We start from the raw sequence: 14,928 nt of genomic DNA on the forward strand, positions 1-14,928 counted from the left end.
TGCTTATTAGCTTTTTATTTTCTCGTTGCTTTTAGCGCTTCAGTTTTTTTCATTAAGCTATTTCAACTTGATATCTTCTAGAAAGCCACGTAAAAATGACCAGGAGGTCTTAACACCATTTCTTCTCATTTCTGTTTTCTTTTTTCAGTATGAAGATATAATGGTTGGTGTATGTGGTGGTCTTAACTTGTTTTAACTTTGATATTGAAAAGTTGTGCCAACAATGGCCCTGGGTGATGTCGAGGATGCTGTGAAGTAGACCTTTCAGTGACTGGTTTTAATCCATTCAAGGTGTTTCTAGTGTATTACTTCCCTCTTTCAAGTATGTAGATAAATTAGGATAAAGAGATCAGCTTATATAGTATATTTCTGTGAGAGGTCCTGAGATATAGCAGTGCATACCTATCATTTATACTTCTTTGCTGGCAATCAGCATGAGCATGTTCCCCTATTTGTCCCTGTTATGCTCTCTTCTCCTCTCTTCCTGAACGTGGACACTTGCATGAGAAATCATATGTCACTTTCTTCCGACCAATATATATTTGTTGAGCAAGGTTCCAATCACTTGAATTACAGTGGTTGGTATCCCTTAGTGTTTGACTGGTACATTGGCGATTGAAAGAACACTATTAGAAGCAGAACATGAGCTGTCGAATAATATGCCCATTATATTTTTCAGGTGAGCAACTATTGCGCAGATCACCTGCATGACCTTTTAGCACAAGAATGGAAAGAAGCTGTAGATGAAGATGGTTGGAAGCATAGGTGGGAGACAGCAATTTTAAGGGCTTATGAGAGGGCTGATGATGCTTTCAAAGATGGCCCAGATACTCCTGGTTCAACAGCTGTCGTCGTTGTTTTATCTGCTTGCCAGATCATTGTTGGCAACTGTGGGGATTCCAGGGCTGTGCTGTGTCGCGGGGATGAAGCTATTCCTTTGACCGTTGACCACAAGGTCCTTGGTGACTGCCTAATTTTGATTCTCAATTTTCATCTCCCCTTTTACATTTGATTGTTGCTGGTACATGTCATAAAATCTTGCTACTGGTCATTCATTGTAATTTGCATGCAACAATATATGTTTTTGGTTCCTACTCATGCATTCATGTAGCGAGACTTTTAAGTAGTCTTTATGCACTTGCAGAATGGAACTTTATCATAGTTGGTCACATGTAGAGTGATATGTTAATGGATCTGTGTCATTCATGAACTTTCATCTCAGTTCCAAATAGTCACTTTGGAGTCTGTTTTATAGACATGGACTCATTAAAAAGGTCTAAATGTGGTCTAAAATTTGTTCCGTAGCATTAATAAATAGTGCAATGCAAGTTTTTGGGCAAATATACTGACCAACTATATTATGGAGTAAGTTCTCTTTGCTAACCTGTGGGGTTGCTGTGCGTTCACTGTGGTTTCAGCCGACATTAGTTGGTTAACATTTCGTGAACTCGGTTTTTGAGGTCTTGGAATCATAGGGACCTAGAGAAATATAATAGGTTTGTTTTAACGTGAAATTGACACTTGAACTTAGATTCCCCAAGAAGAGATTGCATTTGTTGGTCTGAAGATGTGATAGAAGGAGTTGATAGGTAGTCATAAGTTTGCCTCTTCTTTTTCAAGCCTTTATCCCCTAAATTAGCCGCCGCCAAGTAAAACCTTAAAGTGCACCAAGTGATGACAAGTAAGAACGATCCGATAACCAGAAAGGTGAATGGAGGAGCAGGGAAAGTCCATGGTTAGACCGGTGAGCCTGCACATTCTTCACTGAAATAGTTGGCTAAATCAGAAGAAAGCATTCTAGTATAATTTATTTTGGGTTGGCTTGAAGAAGATGGAAAATCTAGGTAAACTGAGGATGAAGGTGTAGGGTATCTGGATGGAGTTCGCATATTCTCTGGTTTATTTTTAATTTAATGATTGTTTATGGGTGGTCAATAGTAAAAACCATGGGTAGAATGGTGCGACTTTTGCAGTGCTAATTGGCAAGTCAAACAAAATCCAATATTATGATTGCCTTTTCCTAAACTTGCCTGATATTTTTATTTTCCTCCTCAACTACTTGTCTGTGGCTCCTCTTCTTTCTCTGTTTGTCTCTTTTCGCTCCTATGTTTTCTTGAGCTTCTCTTCCTCTTCTTCAAGCATTTTTCATTATTCGGTTTGGGCAGAAGCTGTTGTCACAATGGAGGAACGAGAGGTTGGTATATGAATCAAGTACCTGGTGCATTGCCTCTCTGAGTATAGAAGAGAAAGGCTTTGTGTAAAAAGTATTGATCCATGTGCCCTTGATAGTTTTACATTTTGCCCTACTCCTATTACATTGGTTTTGGTCTTCATTGTAGAACATAGCCTACATAAGTTATGGCTGGACATTGTAGCAATAGTTCGTGAAACCTAAGCATGGAGATTTTGCAGTTTGACGTTAGGCGAGGTTTTTCTTGTATTTTTGTAGAATTATAAGCCATGTATTAGTTCATTAGCACAGGTGTTACTGCTTGGTCTTAGTTTTCTCCTTGGGAAATCTCTATTTGTCTGTAGTTGGACAATCGTTAGTGCAGGCATACTCCTATCTCATGTTACACATTCCGAGAATTGTCCCCTGTCGATATTCCTTATGAGCCACATTTTGCGGTAAATAATGCCATCTAAAATTCAATGGGAAGAGTGGAGGAATAACTTAGACATCATTACTTTAACAGAAAGGAGAAGGTAATTTGAGAAAGCTTGAGTTGTTCACCATTTATGCCAATACATTTTCAATTGCTGTTGCTTTTATGTATGTATTCCTGACTCAGCTAATCTGTGCATCTCTCTATTCAGTAAGCCGCTATTTCATTTTTGTGAACTCGTTGACCAGTTTTCTCTACATTTACTAGACTACTCATTTCAGTGCTCCCTGGATGGATTTGTTAGAATCATCGGTTCACTTGGTATAGATTTTGCTCTATTTGTGTTTGCAGCCTAATAGGGAAGATGAGGTGAAGAGGATCACCAATGCAGGAGGCAAAGTTCTGTACACTGACTGTGAGAGAGTAGAGGGAGTTCTTTCTATGACAAGAGCAATCGGTAGGTGCATCTCTCATAGCGTCTGTTTATCATTTCCAGACTATCAGCTGGAGAAATTTATATGTTGACCTGTATCGTCGATTTATTTTCTTCGTTTTTTAATATGTCTGGTCATCCAAGTGATGTGGCTGAAGCATATGTGGTAATTAATTTGGAGGCCGGAGTTTGTTTTGATCTTCTTACCTTATCTGGAAGTCTGTTCAGACTCTAATATATTTTATTTCGATATAGTGAGTTGTCTGTGCAAATCCCAAAAGGGGATTCTTTTTGGGTCAGCAGAAAATCATCGAGATGTTATCTTCTCCCTCCTGCCCACCACACCCCCCAAAAAAAAAAAATAGAGATAGAGAGAGAAAGAGAGAAATAACATAGTGGTCTGTCAAGTAACCTTCCCTTTGCAACAGGAAACATATGAAGCAAGCTAATTCATATCAAAGGATGAATGGTCGGTGCAGGCATTATTATTATCCTCTTTTTACTTAAGAGATATTTTCTGACAACTTTTTAATTTAATGCCTCTCTGATGAGATATGGATTGTCGGTGCCATCGCCACCCCAAGCAGCTGAGCTTGTCTGAGTTTGTAGAAGCATTAAAAATGTGGTGGAGTCATTTGGAGCTAGCTTTCCCCAGCCATCTAGTACATCTCCAATTATTCGGAACTTAATTTGAAACAAAGTTCCTAGGATGTCCTAATAACTTACGAAATAGGAAGTGTTTATCCTCGTGTGGATCCTATTTCAGTAGGAAATTGATGAGTGGATCCACAGATACGTCTTGCTTTTACTGCTACATTGGGAGTTACTTCATGGATTGCTTGACATAAAACGGATAATATCCCCCTAAAGTTTGAAGATGGATTTTCTTTATAGTGAACCTCTTGAAAATTTTCAATGAGGTATTTAGAGCTTAATTGGAAAATGCCTATTATTTTTCTTATAATCATTTTTATTTTCCACTTATCCAATTGATCTACGAGTAATACTGTACTTTATCATTACACTGAGCATATCTACTTGACACGTGAAATTTTTTAGGTGATCACTTTCTGAAACCCTGGGTAATCTCAGTACCTGAGGTTACTTTCATGGCTCGATCTGAGGAGGATGAATTTCTTATTATGGCAAGCGATGGCCTGTGGGATGTCATGACTAGTGAGGAGGCAGTTAAATTTGCAAGTCTGGTGCACAGCAGGCTGCAAAAGTGGGCAACGATGGGTTATGATGGTCCTGCAAAGATCATTGCTAAAGGTCTTCTTGCAAGTGCTATTAAGAAAGGGAGTTGCGACAACATTTCTGTTATTTTTATCGACCTCAGTATGCCCAGGAGAAGGAAGAAGCCACACAAAGAACCAGAAGCAAGTCAAGCTTGAGTAAAATAAGAATCACATGCTCCTCAGATGCTTTGTTTAATAACAATAGAACTATTATCTTTACAAGCTGTTGCTGCAGAAACATGTGGTTCCTTTTATGTCCTAGTTAATAATGCAGTGCTAACTGACCGAGGAGCTTGCTTGTTAAACATGAAGACAATTCCATTTATGTTTTGTTGGATGCATTTCTCGAATTCCTTTAGGTCTCCTCCGCCCTCTTTGAAACCCGGGGTCTAGGGTTCTGCCCACCGTTTCCGTGTTTCTGTAGAAAGATTTATCCGGCCAGAGCTTATTGAGGAAAGGTGGATTCCCTCCAAAGAGGAGCATGATGAGCAATATAGCTGCTAAAACTGCTGCTTATCTTGACAAAGCATTCCCAAATTCCTTTTTCAATTCCATGTTATGTGGTTGCGGCCTTCAAAGTTAATTCATTTGAGAGCAACCCAAGACTTGTGCTTGATGTTTTGCTTTTGTACGTGATTAATTTTGCTCAGGGAAGCGTATATAATACATCAGGATTCGTTCAAGAGTGTACTAGTCAGCAGTCGCTACTCAAGAAGCATTATGCTCTCTCTCCCTCTACAAGCATGGATCTTTTACTCTTTAGGCACGCAGAGAACCTCGAGAATGAGTTAGCTCATGAACAGATTTTTGGCCATGTAAATATTTCTGCTGGAAAACAAGAGGCTTTCAAAGCTTGGTGTAGCCTTTTAGAAATTGTGATGTGGGGACAATAAATTTCAGATTGCTATATTACTCACAAAATTAGGTCTCTACTTTTGCGTTCGTAGGAAATGGAAAATTCCAAAAGGGTGGTGTCCCCAAAAAGATACTGCTATGAACCTCAGAACTATTAAAGCACATTTCGCACGCAATTTCTCAACTCTGGGGATCCTTTTTAGATTCTCGGTGTTCGGTTAAAAGTCAATTTCACCAAAGAAAAGGAGTTTCACCTCCTACAAGGGCACCTGTAGCCAATCCCCTCCCTATGGAATAGCCTCTACAAATGCGTTCTTTATTTTTAATGTACCGGTGACCATACAGCTCGTATCTCCAATTTTCTACTTATCTTTGTCTTCTCCAGGGAGAGGAAATATCTGTTGAAAATTTTATACCCTGGTAATCCCGAGATGCAAATGATAATCGAAATTGAGTCTTTTAAAGACTTGCTTAGATCCGATTCGTAAGAGATGAAAAATTTCAAAAGGGTGGCGTTCCCAAAAAGATATTGCTATGAATGTCAGACCTATAGTAGCAAATTTCGTACACAATTCCTCACCCCGCACATGGTTCAACAAGAACACTGACCTCTTCTTCCTCGAGAAGGGAGATGGTCCTGAAGACACAAGGAAGGGAAGAAAGTTAAAACCTCTGAATTCTACTTTAACTTGGGAAATTACACTGACGCTTCACTTTGCCTTTCTCATTTTTTCTTTTGTTTTTCCCTCCTCAAGTTCATTTCGCGGAACTTCACTCCTAGGCCTTTTTCAGTCTGCGTCAGCTCATCCTAAATCCACACAGTCAATGGGGTTTCAGCATAAATACAGCTATAACTAAACACATGACTCGTAACTCCTTAAATGAATGGGTTATTTATAACAGTTCAAGGAAATCGTTGGGTGTCAAGTTCAACGTCAGCCTTGCTTGTTCCATGTCAATCCTTCACGAAACTGAAGTTTTTTTCTCCCTTTTTTTGGTTTACCTCGGGCCCAAGTTCTCTATTGCTAACTAACTACAGCGGCTATTTATGTTCACATTACTCTTTTATGGTAGAGATGTATGTGCTGCGAGGATCTTGTCTTTATCCCCCATATGGATAAAACTTTAGCAGAGCAAGCAAAAAAGCTGCTCATAGTGGGGAGTGGATGCAAAATTCTTTGCAATTATGTGTACCAACCATTGGATGCTTGCATACAGGATGAGCACAATTGATGCTGCAAAGAGGGGAATATCTACAAAAAAACGACAAACAAGAAAGCAACCTTAAATAATTTCACTTCTGCATCAATGCCCACAGGTTTGTTTGGATTGTTACAATTATTTATTCGCATGTTGAGCACATTCCTGGTGAAAGGAGAGGAGCAAAAGTGGCGATCTTTTTTCGAGAAGGTCCATAAGCAGCTAGTAACAGCATATCACCAGCTCTTTTAATTATGTAACCCCAGCCTTCTTTTCCCTAGAAGTATGTGACACGTGAAAGCCCATTTCACTTTCTTGTCAAAGAATCTCCTACCTAGTCTTTCTTCTTTTATGAAGGAAAAATATCATTCTGGGTTAGAAACCATTCTATGTTTTAATTTGTGACTAAACTGTGCTAGAACTTGAGTAAATACACTAACTGTAGCCACCATCTCTTTGAAGTTGGCTATTACACCAGAGATCAGACTTCGCGCAACTCTTGAGAATATGGCAAGGAAAATTTGGTGGATTGTGTAAGTATTTTGTGCAAATACTTGTCCTTCCTTTCGGTTATAATTATTATCTAGGTTAAAAGTTGAAAACTTGACCTAGTACAGGGTTTCCAAATTATTTGATTGACCTTTTGTTCAATCTTCTCACCGAAGCCCCTTAATGGGAAATAGAAGCAAATTACAGTTGTAGGCTCGATAAAATTATGCAAGATTCAAAGCAGAGTGAATGGGGTCACCAAGAATCAGAACCAAATGGTTTTTGTCGATAACGATTTGTGTTTATGTGCCCTGAAACACATCGTCTCCTCTATAAACCTTTCGATCCCCATTTGTAACACCCCTAGCCAATGGTGTTGGTGTGTTTTGCTTCATGCTGGGAAAAAGTGGTGCAGGCTGAAACCCAATGTCACCTGGTGCTGCACCAAAAAAAGGTGTATATCATTTGTAATTGCTGAGATTTACAGCATAAACGACCACCACGAACGTCAGCATGATTCTTGCTTAATACAGAAAAAAGGCGCAAAAGATCTCCTGCAACTCGGAGTCCCTGGAAATCTAATGTGCAGGTTGTAGCTTTTGGCTTAAAGGAGCAAGAGATGTGCTTTGCATAATGTCAGTTTCAGAATGAACTGAAAAAGCCGGAGGTTCGATTCTTGAGCAAAGAATTTGGACAGATTTGATCATATGATATTTGGCTTATTGAAGCTGTTGCAGCTGACCTCGCTTGATCATGGTGAGGGTTGCTGGACCTTGCGCTTAGCCCATCAACTGCCCCCTTCTCTCCCTTCCCCTCCTCCCCTAGGGTTTTTGCTGTTTGGTTCTTTTCATCACATCAATGATGATGTGGCAGTCATGTCGGTGTTTTATACATGTTTTAAATCAATAATCAGTATGAACAATAAAAAAAATATTCATATTTCAGGGACATGATTAGCCAAAAAGTTCCAATCGGCTTGATTATTATTCAGCAAAAGATCAAGTACTAATGTTGTCTTTATTCCGATTCGATCGATGATAAGGACTGAAGACATGATGAGAGATATATTGAATACTTTGCAGCTTCATGACTCATAAGACCCAATTACAAATCTGAGATGAACAAAATTCTGCGGATAATGAAGCAGCCTCTTCTTCTTGAGCAAAGGTCAAGGATAAACAGGACCCAATTACTTTGAAATGATTGCGAAAAAGACTATATATAATTTGCAATGATTGTGAGCTGATGCAATTTCAGCACATCAATGCAGTAGCCCCTGTTCCAAGCCAAACAGAGATGATCGGCTCTCCAGGTTGGGATTCTTATCAACATAGGAGACAGTGATGGGAGGGAGGGGGGAGAGGGGAAAGAATGACAATCTGTGCGCCACAAGAAAACACAGGAGGAGAGAAAAAACATATTCTGATCCCACTCACACACACACATTCTCAGCCCCTTTAACTCTCCTTTTTAACAAAGCTAACAGATGTGACCACGCACTCACCAGAGAGAGGGAGAGCTGCAAAATTCACCATTACTAGAGACTCCTCTCACTCTCTTCAGTGTGCCAGAGGAATAAAGGAAGATTCTCTTCCTGGACACATCTGTTTCCTTTGTCTAGAATCTATGCAGAGATGGCAGTTAAGGGGAAGTTTAGGGAGAATGGGACAGAGACAGACTTAGACATGACAAGGATCACTGACCTCAGCTGGTTGTGCTCAATCATTGGTGGGATTTTGTTTTCCTTCCCATCTAAGTGATATTGTCCTCTTTTGGCCACTTGATGATTCTCCAACATTGCAGTTGTTCTCCACAAGCAAGAATGGCCGTAGGTTATTGTTTTCCTTGACATGAAAAGTGCGAGCTCTGTTCTTCTGAAGTTGTGTAAACTGTGGGATCAAAAGTCTGATTCTGCAAAAAGCACACAATTATACTCAAGCAGCGATTTTGAGCTGCAAATCCAATAGTAACCAGCTTAGTGGCAGGTGGGGTTGTGCTTCCATCTTGAACGCATCACATCTTTATTCTATTTGAACCACACGGTGATTAAAGGAAGCAAAAACCCTTTTTTTCCGTTCTAAAATTAGCCGTCGGTAGGAACGTGAACATCATTTCAAATCAATCGCGTACAACCCATTTCTTAGGTGGATGATTCCTCCATAAATAATTCACAACCAATGCCGTCGGGCATTCGGCACGAGAGGAAATTTTTATAATGTGAAAAGAACAGAACGGGGAGAGAAGCTCTCTCTCAAACGGGGTAGTACTTCACACTAAGGTTTGTAATTGTATTACCGGCGTATAGAAACCAAAGTTGCGAAGAAAACGAAAGCGAATGGACGAGAGAAGGCACGTGCAAAGCCAAGATCAACATCGAGTCGTCAATGAGCGAATGATGTGGGCGGAGAGAAAAACAGAAAGGAGTTGACTTTGGGCTACTGGGAGTGTGAGAGCTTGAGGTCTGCAATTGCAGAACAATGGCAAGATCAGGACATGTCAATCTCCTTGCTCAGATGTAAGACTCAATTTCACATCGGTGGGGGATGGGCTGTCGGGAAAGGAAGGTCACAGTCAGTGCAGGACTAGTTACAACATTCCGTGGGCATTGGCTAAGGAATTGTATTCTTCATTCTTTTGTTTCTTTCTATGCTGCTAAAGATCGAGCATCCCTTGTACTTTTGTTCTCATTTCTATTTGAGAATAAAGACACGTAAAAGAAAACCGCATCGGGTGTATACTAAAACCGGAAAACATCGGTCCTCGGTGTTTCCATTTCCTTCAGGAATACGGAGCTCTTCTTTTGAGGCTTTACCTTGTTAAAAATGTCGACCAAGCTAGGCCGAAGTCGATCGTCTCCGGCAGGGCATCATATAGTCGACCGTCATCCGCTCGTCGGGGCTCGCCGACATCGATGGAAGACGGGGCGAAACGGAGTGTGAATAGTGGTGCTGGAGAGGGGGGTCTTTTGAAGAAAACGGGGAGGGAAAGGGGGTAGAAATGAAAGAAGACCAAATCGCTCGTACATCAATTCCATCCGGATCAAATACTTCTCACTTCCATTAACAATATCTGAACTACTTCTCACTTCCATTAACAATATCTGAACTATCACATCATGATTTTTATCATTTTTAAGTGTAAAGTAAATCGTTTTCATTGGTCTCATTGGAGGGAAAAGCTCAACTTGGAGTGCTTTTCGCTAAAAGAAGGGAACAATTATTTATATTATTGGCATAAACTTTTGGTACACAGCCCCATCCATCATCTTTGATTTGGATAACTAACCCGATCAACGACGATAATAATGGGTTCCGTAAAATGAAAGAGTTAAAGTCGTATACTTTTTGACAATGAAAAGAGTGAAATATGACCGTTATAACCTAGTCATTTATCTTTCACATGGTTAATACCACAAAAAGTCGTGACAATCGGTATGTCCATGCCACATTTATCATAAATCATTTTTCATGTCGCAAAAAATTCAAAACCGGCATACCCGTGTCACATTTATTCCAAACTAAATTTTGCGTTGCAAAAAATCTCGAACCATTGCACCTGTGCCATATTGATTCCAAAATGATTTTTGTATCACAGAATCTACTAAAATTCCTAATTTTCCTTCAAGATTTTGGTAGATGTGCGGCATAGGTACCAAATTTTGGTGGCTTTAACCCTCTTTCATGCTAGGGATTATTAAAACCATCCCCTCTTTTCACTGTCTCTATCACAAAAAAAACTAAAACAAAACAACAACAAAAATGTTCCTTTCCTCAGTACAGAGAATGGAGGAAAGCTTGAAAAAAGAAAATTGCATGTCCCCTAGCTCAGGCTGCCAACTCACATTAGAGAGCATCCTTTGCAAGTTGACGATGGAAGTGTTTCATTATTGTACTCACATCCCTCTCTTTTTTTCCTTTCTTTCTTTTGCAACTAGAAGATAGATATTTTCAGGGACACGTGGAATTCTGTCTTGTTCACTGAATGAATCATAGAGCCACCAATTCGACCGATGAGGAAAAAAGAAGTTGCTTCCCTTGAAAGGATGGAGTGTTAATTGCTTCATATGGTTAAAAGATCATCATGAAGTATATCATATGTTATATGATGCAGTTCTCTCTTCTTTGCTAATCTGATGCAGTAGCACTTTGGTGATTTGATCTGCTACCACTTAATTCATATGTTACAAGCCACCCGAATAGCATATGCCAAATTGATAGGGGGCATAGGAATATTTGCATAGTATCTTAAAGTATTTGATTAATCTCCCTCTCTTCTTTTCTCCTTTGCTTCAAAATGGTAATAGGAGTCCTGCAATACATCTTGTGCAAGCTTTTGCAAGAACACCCAAGAAAATCTTTCAGCCCACAAATATGGACCTTAATAATGCACCATGTGAAACGGCAGGTGCAACTCCAATCCTTATAAACAAGAGTTATTCTCGAGACTTTTCTCATGTTCTCCCCCTTTACAATGTTTTCCTGTCACTCGTCCTCTCGCAAGACGAAAACACGTATGATAAGCAAAAGCAAGTTGATGTGATATTTTATATTTGCAGACAGAATCAGAAAGCCCTCCATTACATGTCCTTTGCTGGGATACCCAAATTCTATGCTTTTTCTCCTTCACAGTGACATGTCCCCATTCATTAGCTCTCTCTCCCTCTCTCTCCTTCACAGGGACATGTCCATTGCTTGGATTCCCAAATTCTTTACTATAAAAACCTTCATAAACCTCACAGCATTGCATGGTCAATCAAGCCTCTACTGAACACACTAGCTTGCACGTACAACTGTAGTCACACCATTGCATACCATCCTTCTCTCCATCTCCTGTTAGCTTTTACCCAAAAACTTAGACACCTCCTTCTCTTGCACTTCCTGAAGTTCTCTCGCCGATGGAGAGGAATAATCACCTGCCCCGACAAGTTGCTCTAATGAGGCAATCCCTTTTTGATCAGGTTCATTAGATTCATTGTCTCGTTAAACAATGAAGGTGTTGGATTTCAAATAGATCTCCTCATAATAATCGTCTCTTTCCTTTATTCTTGCATGTAATAGCCTTTTACCAATGACAAGTGAAAAGAAAATTGCAAAAAGGGTGGATTGGTTTTTGTTGTTCATTGTTGAGGATACAACTCTCGCTTGCATATCAACAAATAAGACTCTTCATCAGTCCCTTCTACTTGGAAGCAAAAAAACACTTTGCACTCCTTTTTGTTTTACTTGCCTTTAAACATGTAGATGGGGAATCAATGCATATCACGGTTCTTCAAAAACTCGGTGCAGTTAGAGTTCTTTAGGTATACAGAAACTAAACGCATACTTTGCAATCACAACACAGGGATATCTTGACGAACAATTTGTTCAGTTGGAGGAGCTGCAAGACGATGCCAACCCTAATTTTGTTGAGGAAGTCGTGACATTGTATTACCGTGATTCAGCTCGACTAGTCGCCAGCATTGAGCAAGCATTGTGAGTGACAAGCCAACTTTTTCTCCTTTTGGTTTCTTCTTTTAGTTATTTTGCCTTTGTAGCTAGGTGTATGCCTTACATCCCCAAATTAGTTATTCCATTTTGGCCTTACTTCATTCAGGGACAAGAGCCCTCTTGATTTCAACAAGTTGGATAGCTACATGCATCAGTTCAAAGGAAGCAGCTCAAGGTATATACATACATACAACATACTGACTTTGTATAGCTACTGATTTTTCAATCTTTAAGCAAAAGTTCCATGAGAAAAGCAATAAAAGCATATTATGTAGGAAAGGAATCGTAAGGTATATTCACAGCTTTCTAATTCTTCTTTTTCTTGTCTATTTATTGTGATTCGTTACAGCATTGGAGGCAGAAAAGTCAAAGCTGAGTGCTCGCAGTTTAGGGAATATTGCAGGACAGGAAATGGAGAAGGGTAACCCACAATTCCATGAACACCTCTCGAACTTCTTGAATTTTGCTTCATAGGGTGTTTGCTTACGTTCCGAGACATTTCGTTAAATAGACACACACGGTCACCTATCACGAAACGATATATATGTACTATCGAAACCGTATAAAGTAGCGATACTCTATAAACACCGATATTTGCATACATACTAATGTTATCCCATTAATAGGTTTCTTTAATGATTTGTCAAGAGATTGTGGTTTTAACTCATTACCCAAAAAAAATCAGATGCATTAGGACTTTCCAGCAAGTGAAGAGGGAATATGCAACGTTGAGGAAGAAACTCGAGGCCTACTTTCAGGTGCTTTAACTGGTCTAATTTCATTTAATTTGTCGTTTCATCTACGAGATAAACCATTTTTTTCAATTTAAAATTTCCTTAAAATGCATGACTTTTTGCATTTTATTCCACAGTTGGCAAGACAAGCAGGGCCCAGAGAGGCAGCTTCTCGCTCCACATAGAAAAAACAGAGAATCTGCTAAATAATGGCTTTTGCTACGGACTTAGCTTTAGAAGAATAATCTGCCGAAAATAGTAAGCAACGGCTCGTGAAGGCTGCAACGTATGAGCGCGAGCGAGCGAGCGAGTGGTGAGCTGGTGTCTGCTTGCACCAGAAAACTCAGAAGAAGATCTTACTAGGGTTTCTATGCTTTTCAAAATTCACAGAAGTGACTTTGTAATCTTAAGTTGAGTGGCTTGTAATATATATATGAGAAAAAGATATTAGCTCTTTCTTGACTATATGATCACCCATCCAATAAGTTTTCCTCAATGTGTGATTCAATTAACCCACGGGATGAATACGCGCGACCACAAACAAGTCGAGCTTTCTTGCAACTAAAATGGCGAAGTCGAGAAACTGCAACTCTGTCCCCTCTTGGGGGCACACTTATTGTCCAGTATGTGGCTAAACAATATTGTCAATTGAATCTAGAGATATCCATTCTTAAATCAGAGTTTCAGGATAATTGAGGAACTTGTATGGAAAAAATTATCAGTTGACGCTCTAATGAAGAGAATCCAAGCTGGTAGGTTATCATCTTTGTAACGTCCTTATCTTATCTCGGGGTTATTAATTTGACATTACAAGCTTGTCGCCGTCCCATTTCTTTTTTTTCGTATTAATAAGCACATGCGAAAACGTGTATAAACAAATTCCCAAACATAATAACAACTGGAAATTAGGGAAAGCATAACAGGCAAAACACATTATTGCCATTTTACTTAGACATATTTTACAAGCCCTTTTTTCCACGGGCCGTTCCACGTGCAAATTATTTCACAAGCGAAGGCCAAGGTTAATCCTAGCTCCTCTATGTCATCCTCCATCTTACGGACCTGAAAAGGAAAAAACAACGGGGGATGAGTCGGGGAGACTCAATGAGTAAATTCACTAATACTCGTGCAGAATGATGCCTCGCCATTGTACTAACACATACAAATATTTTCCCCACCTTATGTCGATGGCAAATCAATAGCAAAGACTTTGACCTTGCCCTTGCTATGTTCACATGGAAACTCACCTTTAGCCGGTCACATAAATTCGGCTTATCAATAAACACACATACCGGCACATATATAGAATTCATTTATTACATACGGCACACATATAAGATTCATTTATCGTCATCCTGGCTCAACCGGAGCATCCCAACTCAACCGAGGCATCCAACTTCATGCTAGGCATTTGGGCTCAACCGAGACATCCCGGCTCAACTAAGGCATCCTAGCTCAACTAGGGCATCCCAGCACTAGTTTACCGAGGCATCCGAGCTCAACCCAAGCATCCTAGCTCAACTAGGGCATCCCGGCGTTAGTTTACCGAGGCATCGCCGCCAATGCTATGTGACAACTGTCACGCCCCGTACCCCACGAAGCGCGATCATCTCACCTAAGGTCGTAATGGTGCGACGTCCCCAGGTTACGTCACCGACCCAGCATCCAACGCACAGAGACCAATGCACATGCGGAAAGCAACGTATATATATATTATATATACACCCGTACAATAAACAAGACAACCAAGGATAGCACAGCACTGGAATTTAGCAGGAGTAAAAACATTTTACATTATTGCAGAAATTTATACAATATCCATTACAAGAAAAGCAACTAGAAGACAAACTGAGCAACGGCCATTGAACAAAAAGGATGGTGGCCCGG

General features: G+C 39.9%; 2 protein-coding genes across 2 annotated transcripts; both read left to right on the forward strand.

Annotated features, from left to right (window-relative positions):
* The first annotated feature begins 223 nt into the window (after window positions 1-223).
* LOC115662976 (protein phosphatase 2C 56-like) lies at window positions 224-4,618 on the forward strand. Its single transcript, XM_056311661.1, has 4 exons — window positions 224-250; window positions 680-955; window positions 2,958-3,063; window positions 4,099-4,618. Exons 1-4 carry the CDS (start codon window positions 224-226, stop codon window positions 4,431-4,433), a joined length of 744 nt encoding a protein of 247 aa, XP_056167636.1. The 3' UTR covers window positions 4,434-4,618.
* Window positions 4,619-11,405: 6,787 nt separating this feature from the next.
* On the forward strand, window positions 11,406-13,506 carry LOC115662619 (histidine-containing phosphotransfer protein 4). The gene is made up of 6 exons (XM_030584737.2): window positions 11,406-11,778; window positions 12,162-12,292; window positions 12,414-12,482; window positions 12,657-12,728; window positions 12,993-13,065; window positions 13,179-13,506. Exons 1-6 carry the CDS (start codon window positions 11,716-11,718, stop codon window positions 13,224-13,226), a joined length of 456 nt encoding a protein of 151 aa, XP_030440597.1. The 5' UTR covers window positions 11,406-11,715; the 3' UTR covers window positions 13,227-13,506.
* The last annotated feature ends 1,422 nt before the right edge of the window (window positions 13,507-14,928 follow it).

The sequence above is a fragment of the Syzygium oleosum genome, unplaced genomic scaffold (assembly GCF_021117445.2).
Source record: "Syzygium oleosum isolate NSW1041296 unplaced genomic scaffold, Sole_v2.1 Sole_v2.05, whole genome shotgun sequence".
In the NCBI taxonomy this organism is placed as follows: Eukaryota; Viridiplantae; Streptophyta; class Magnoliopsida; order Myrtales; family Myrtaceae; genus Syzygium; species Syzygium oleosum.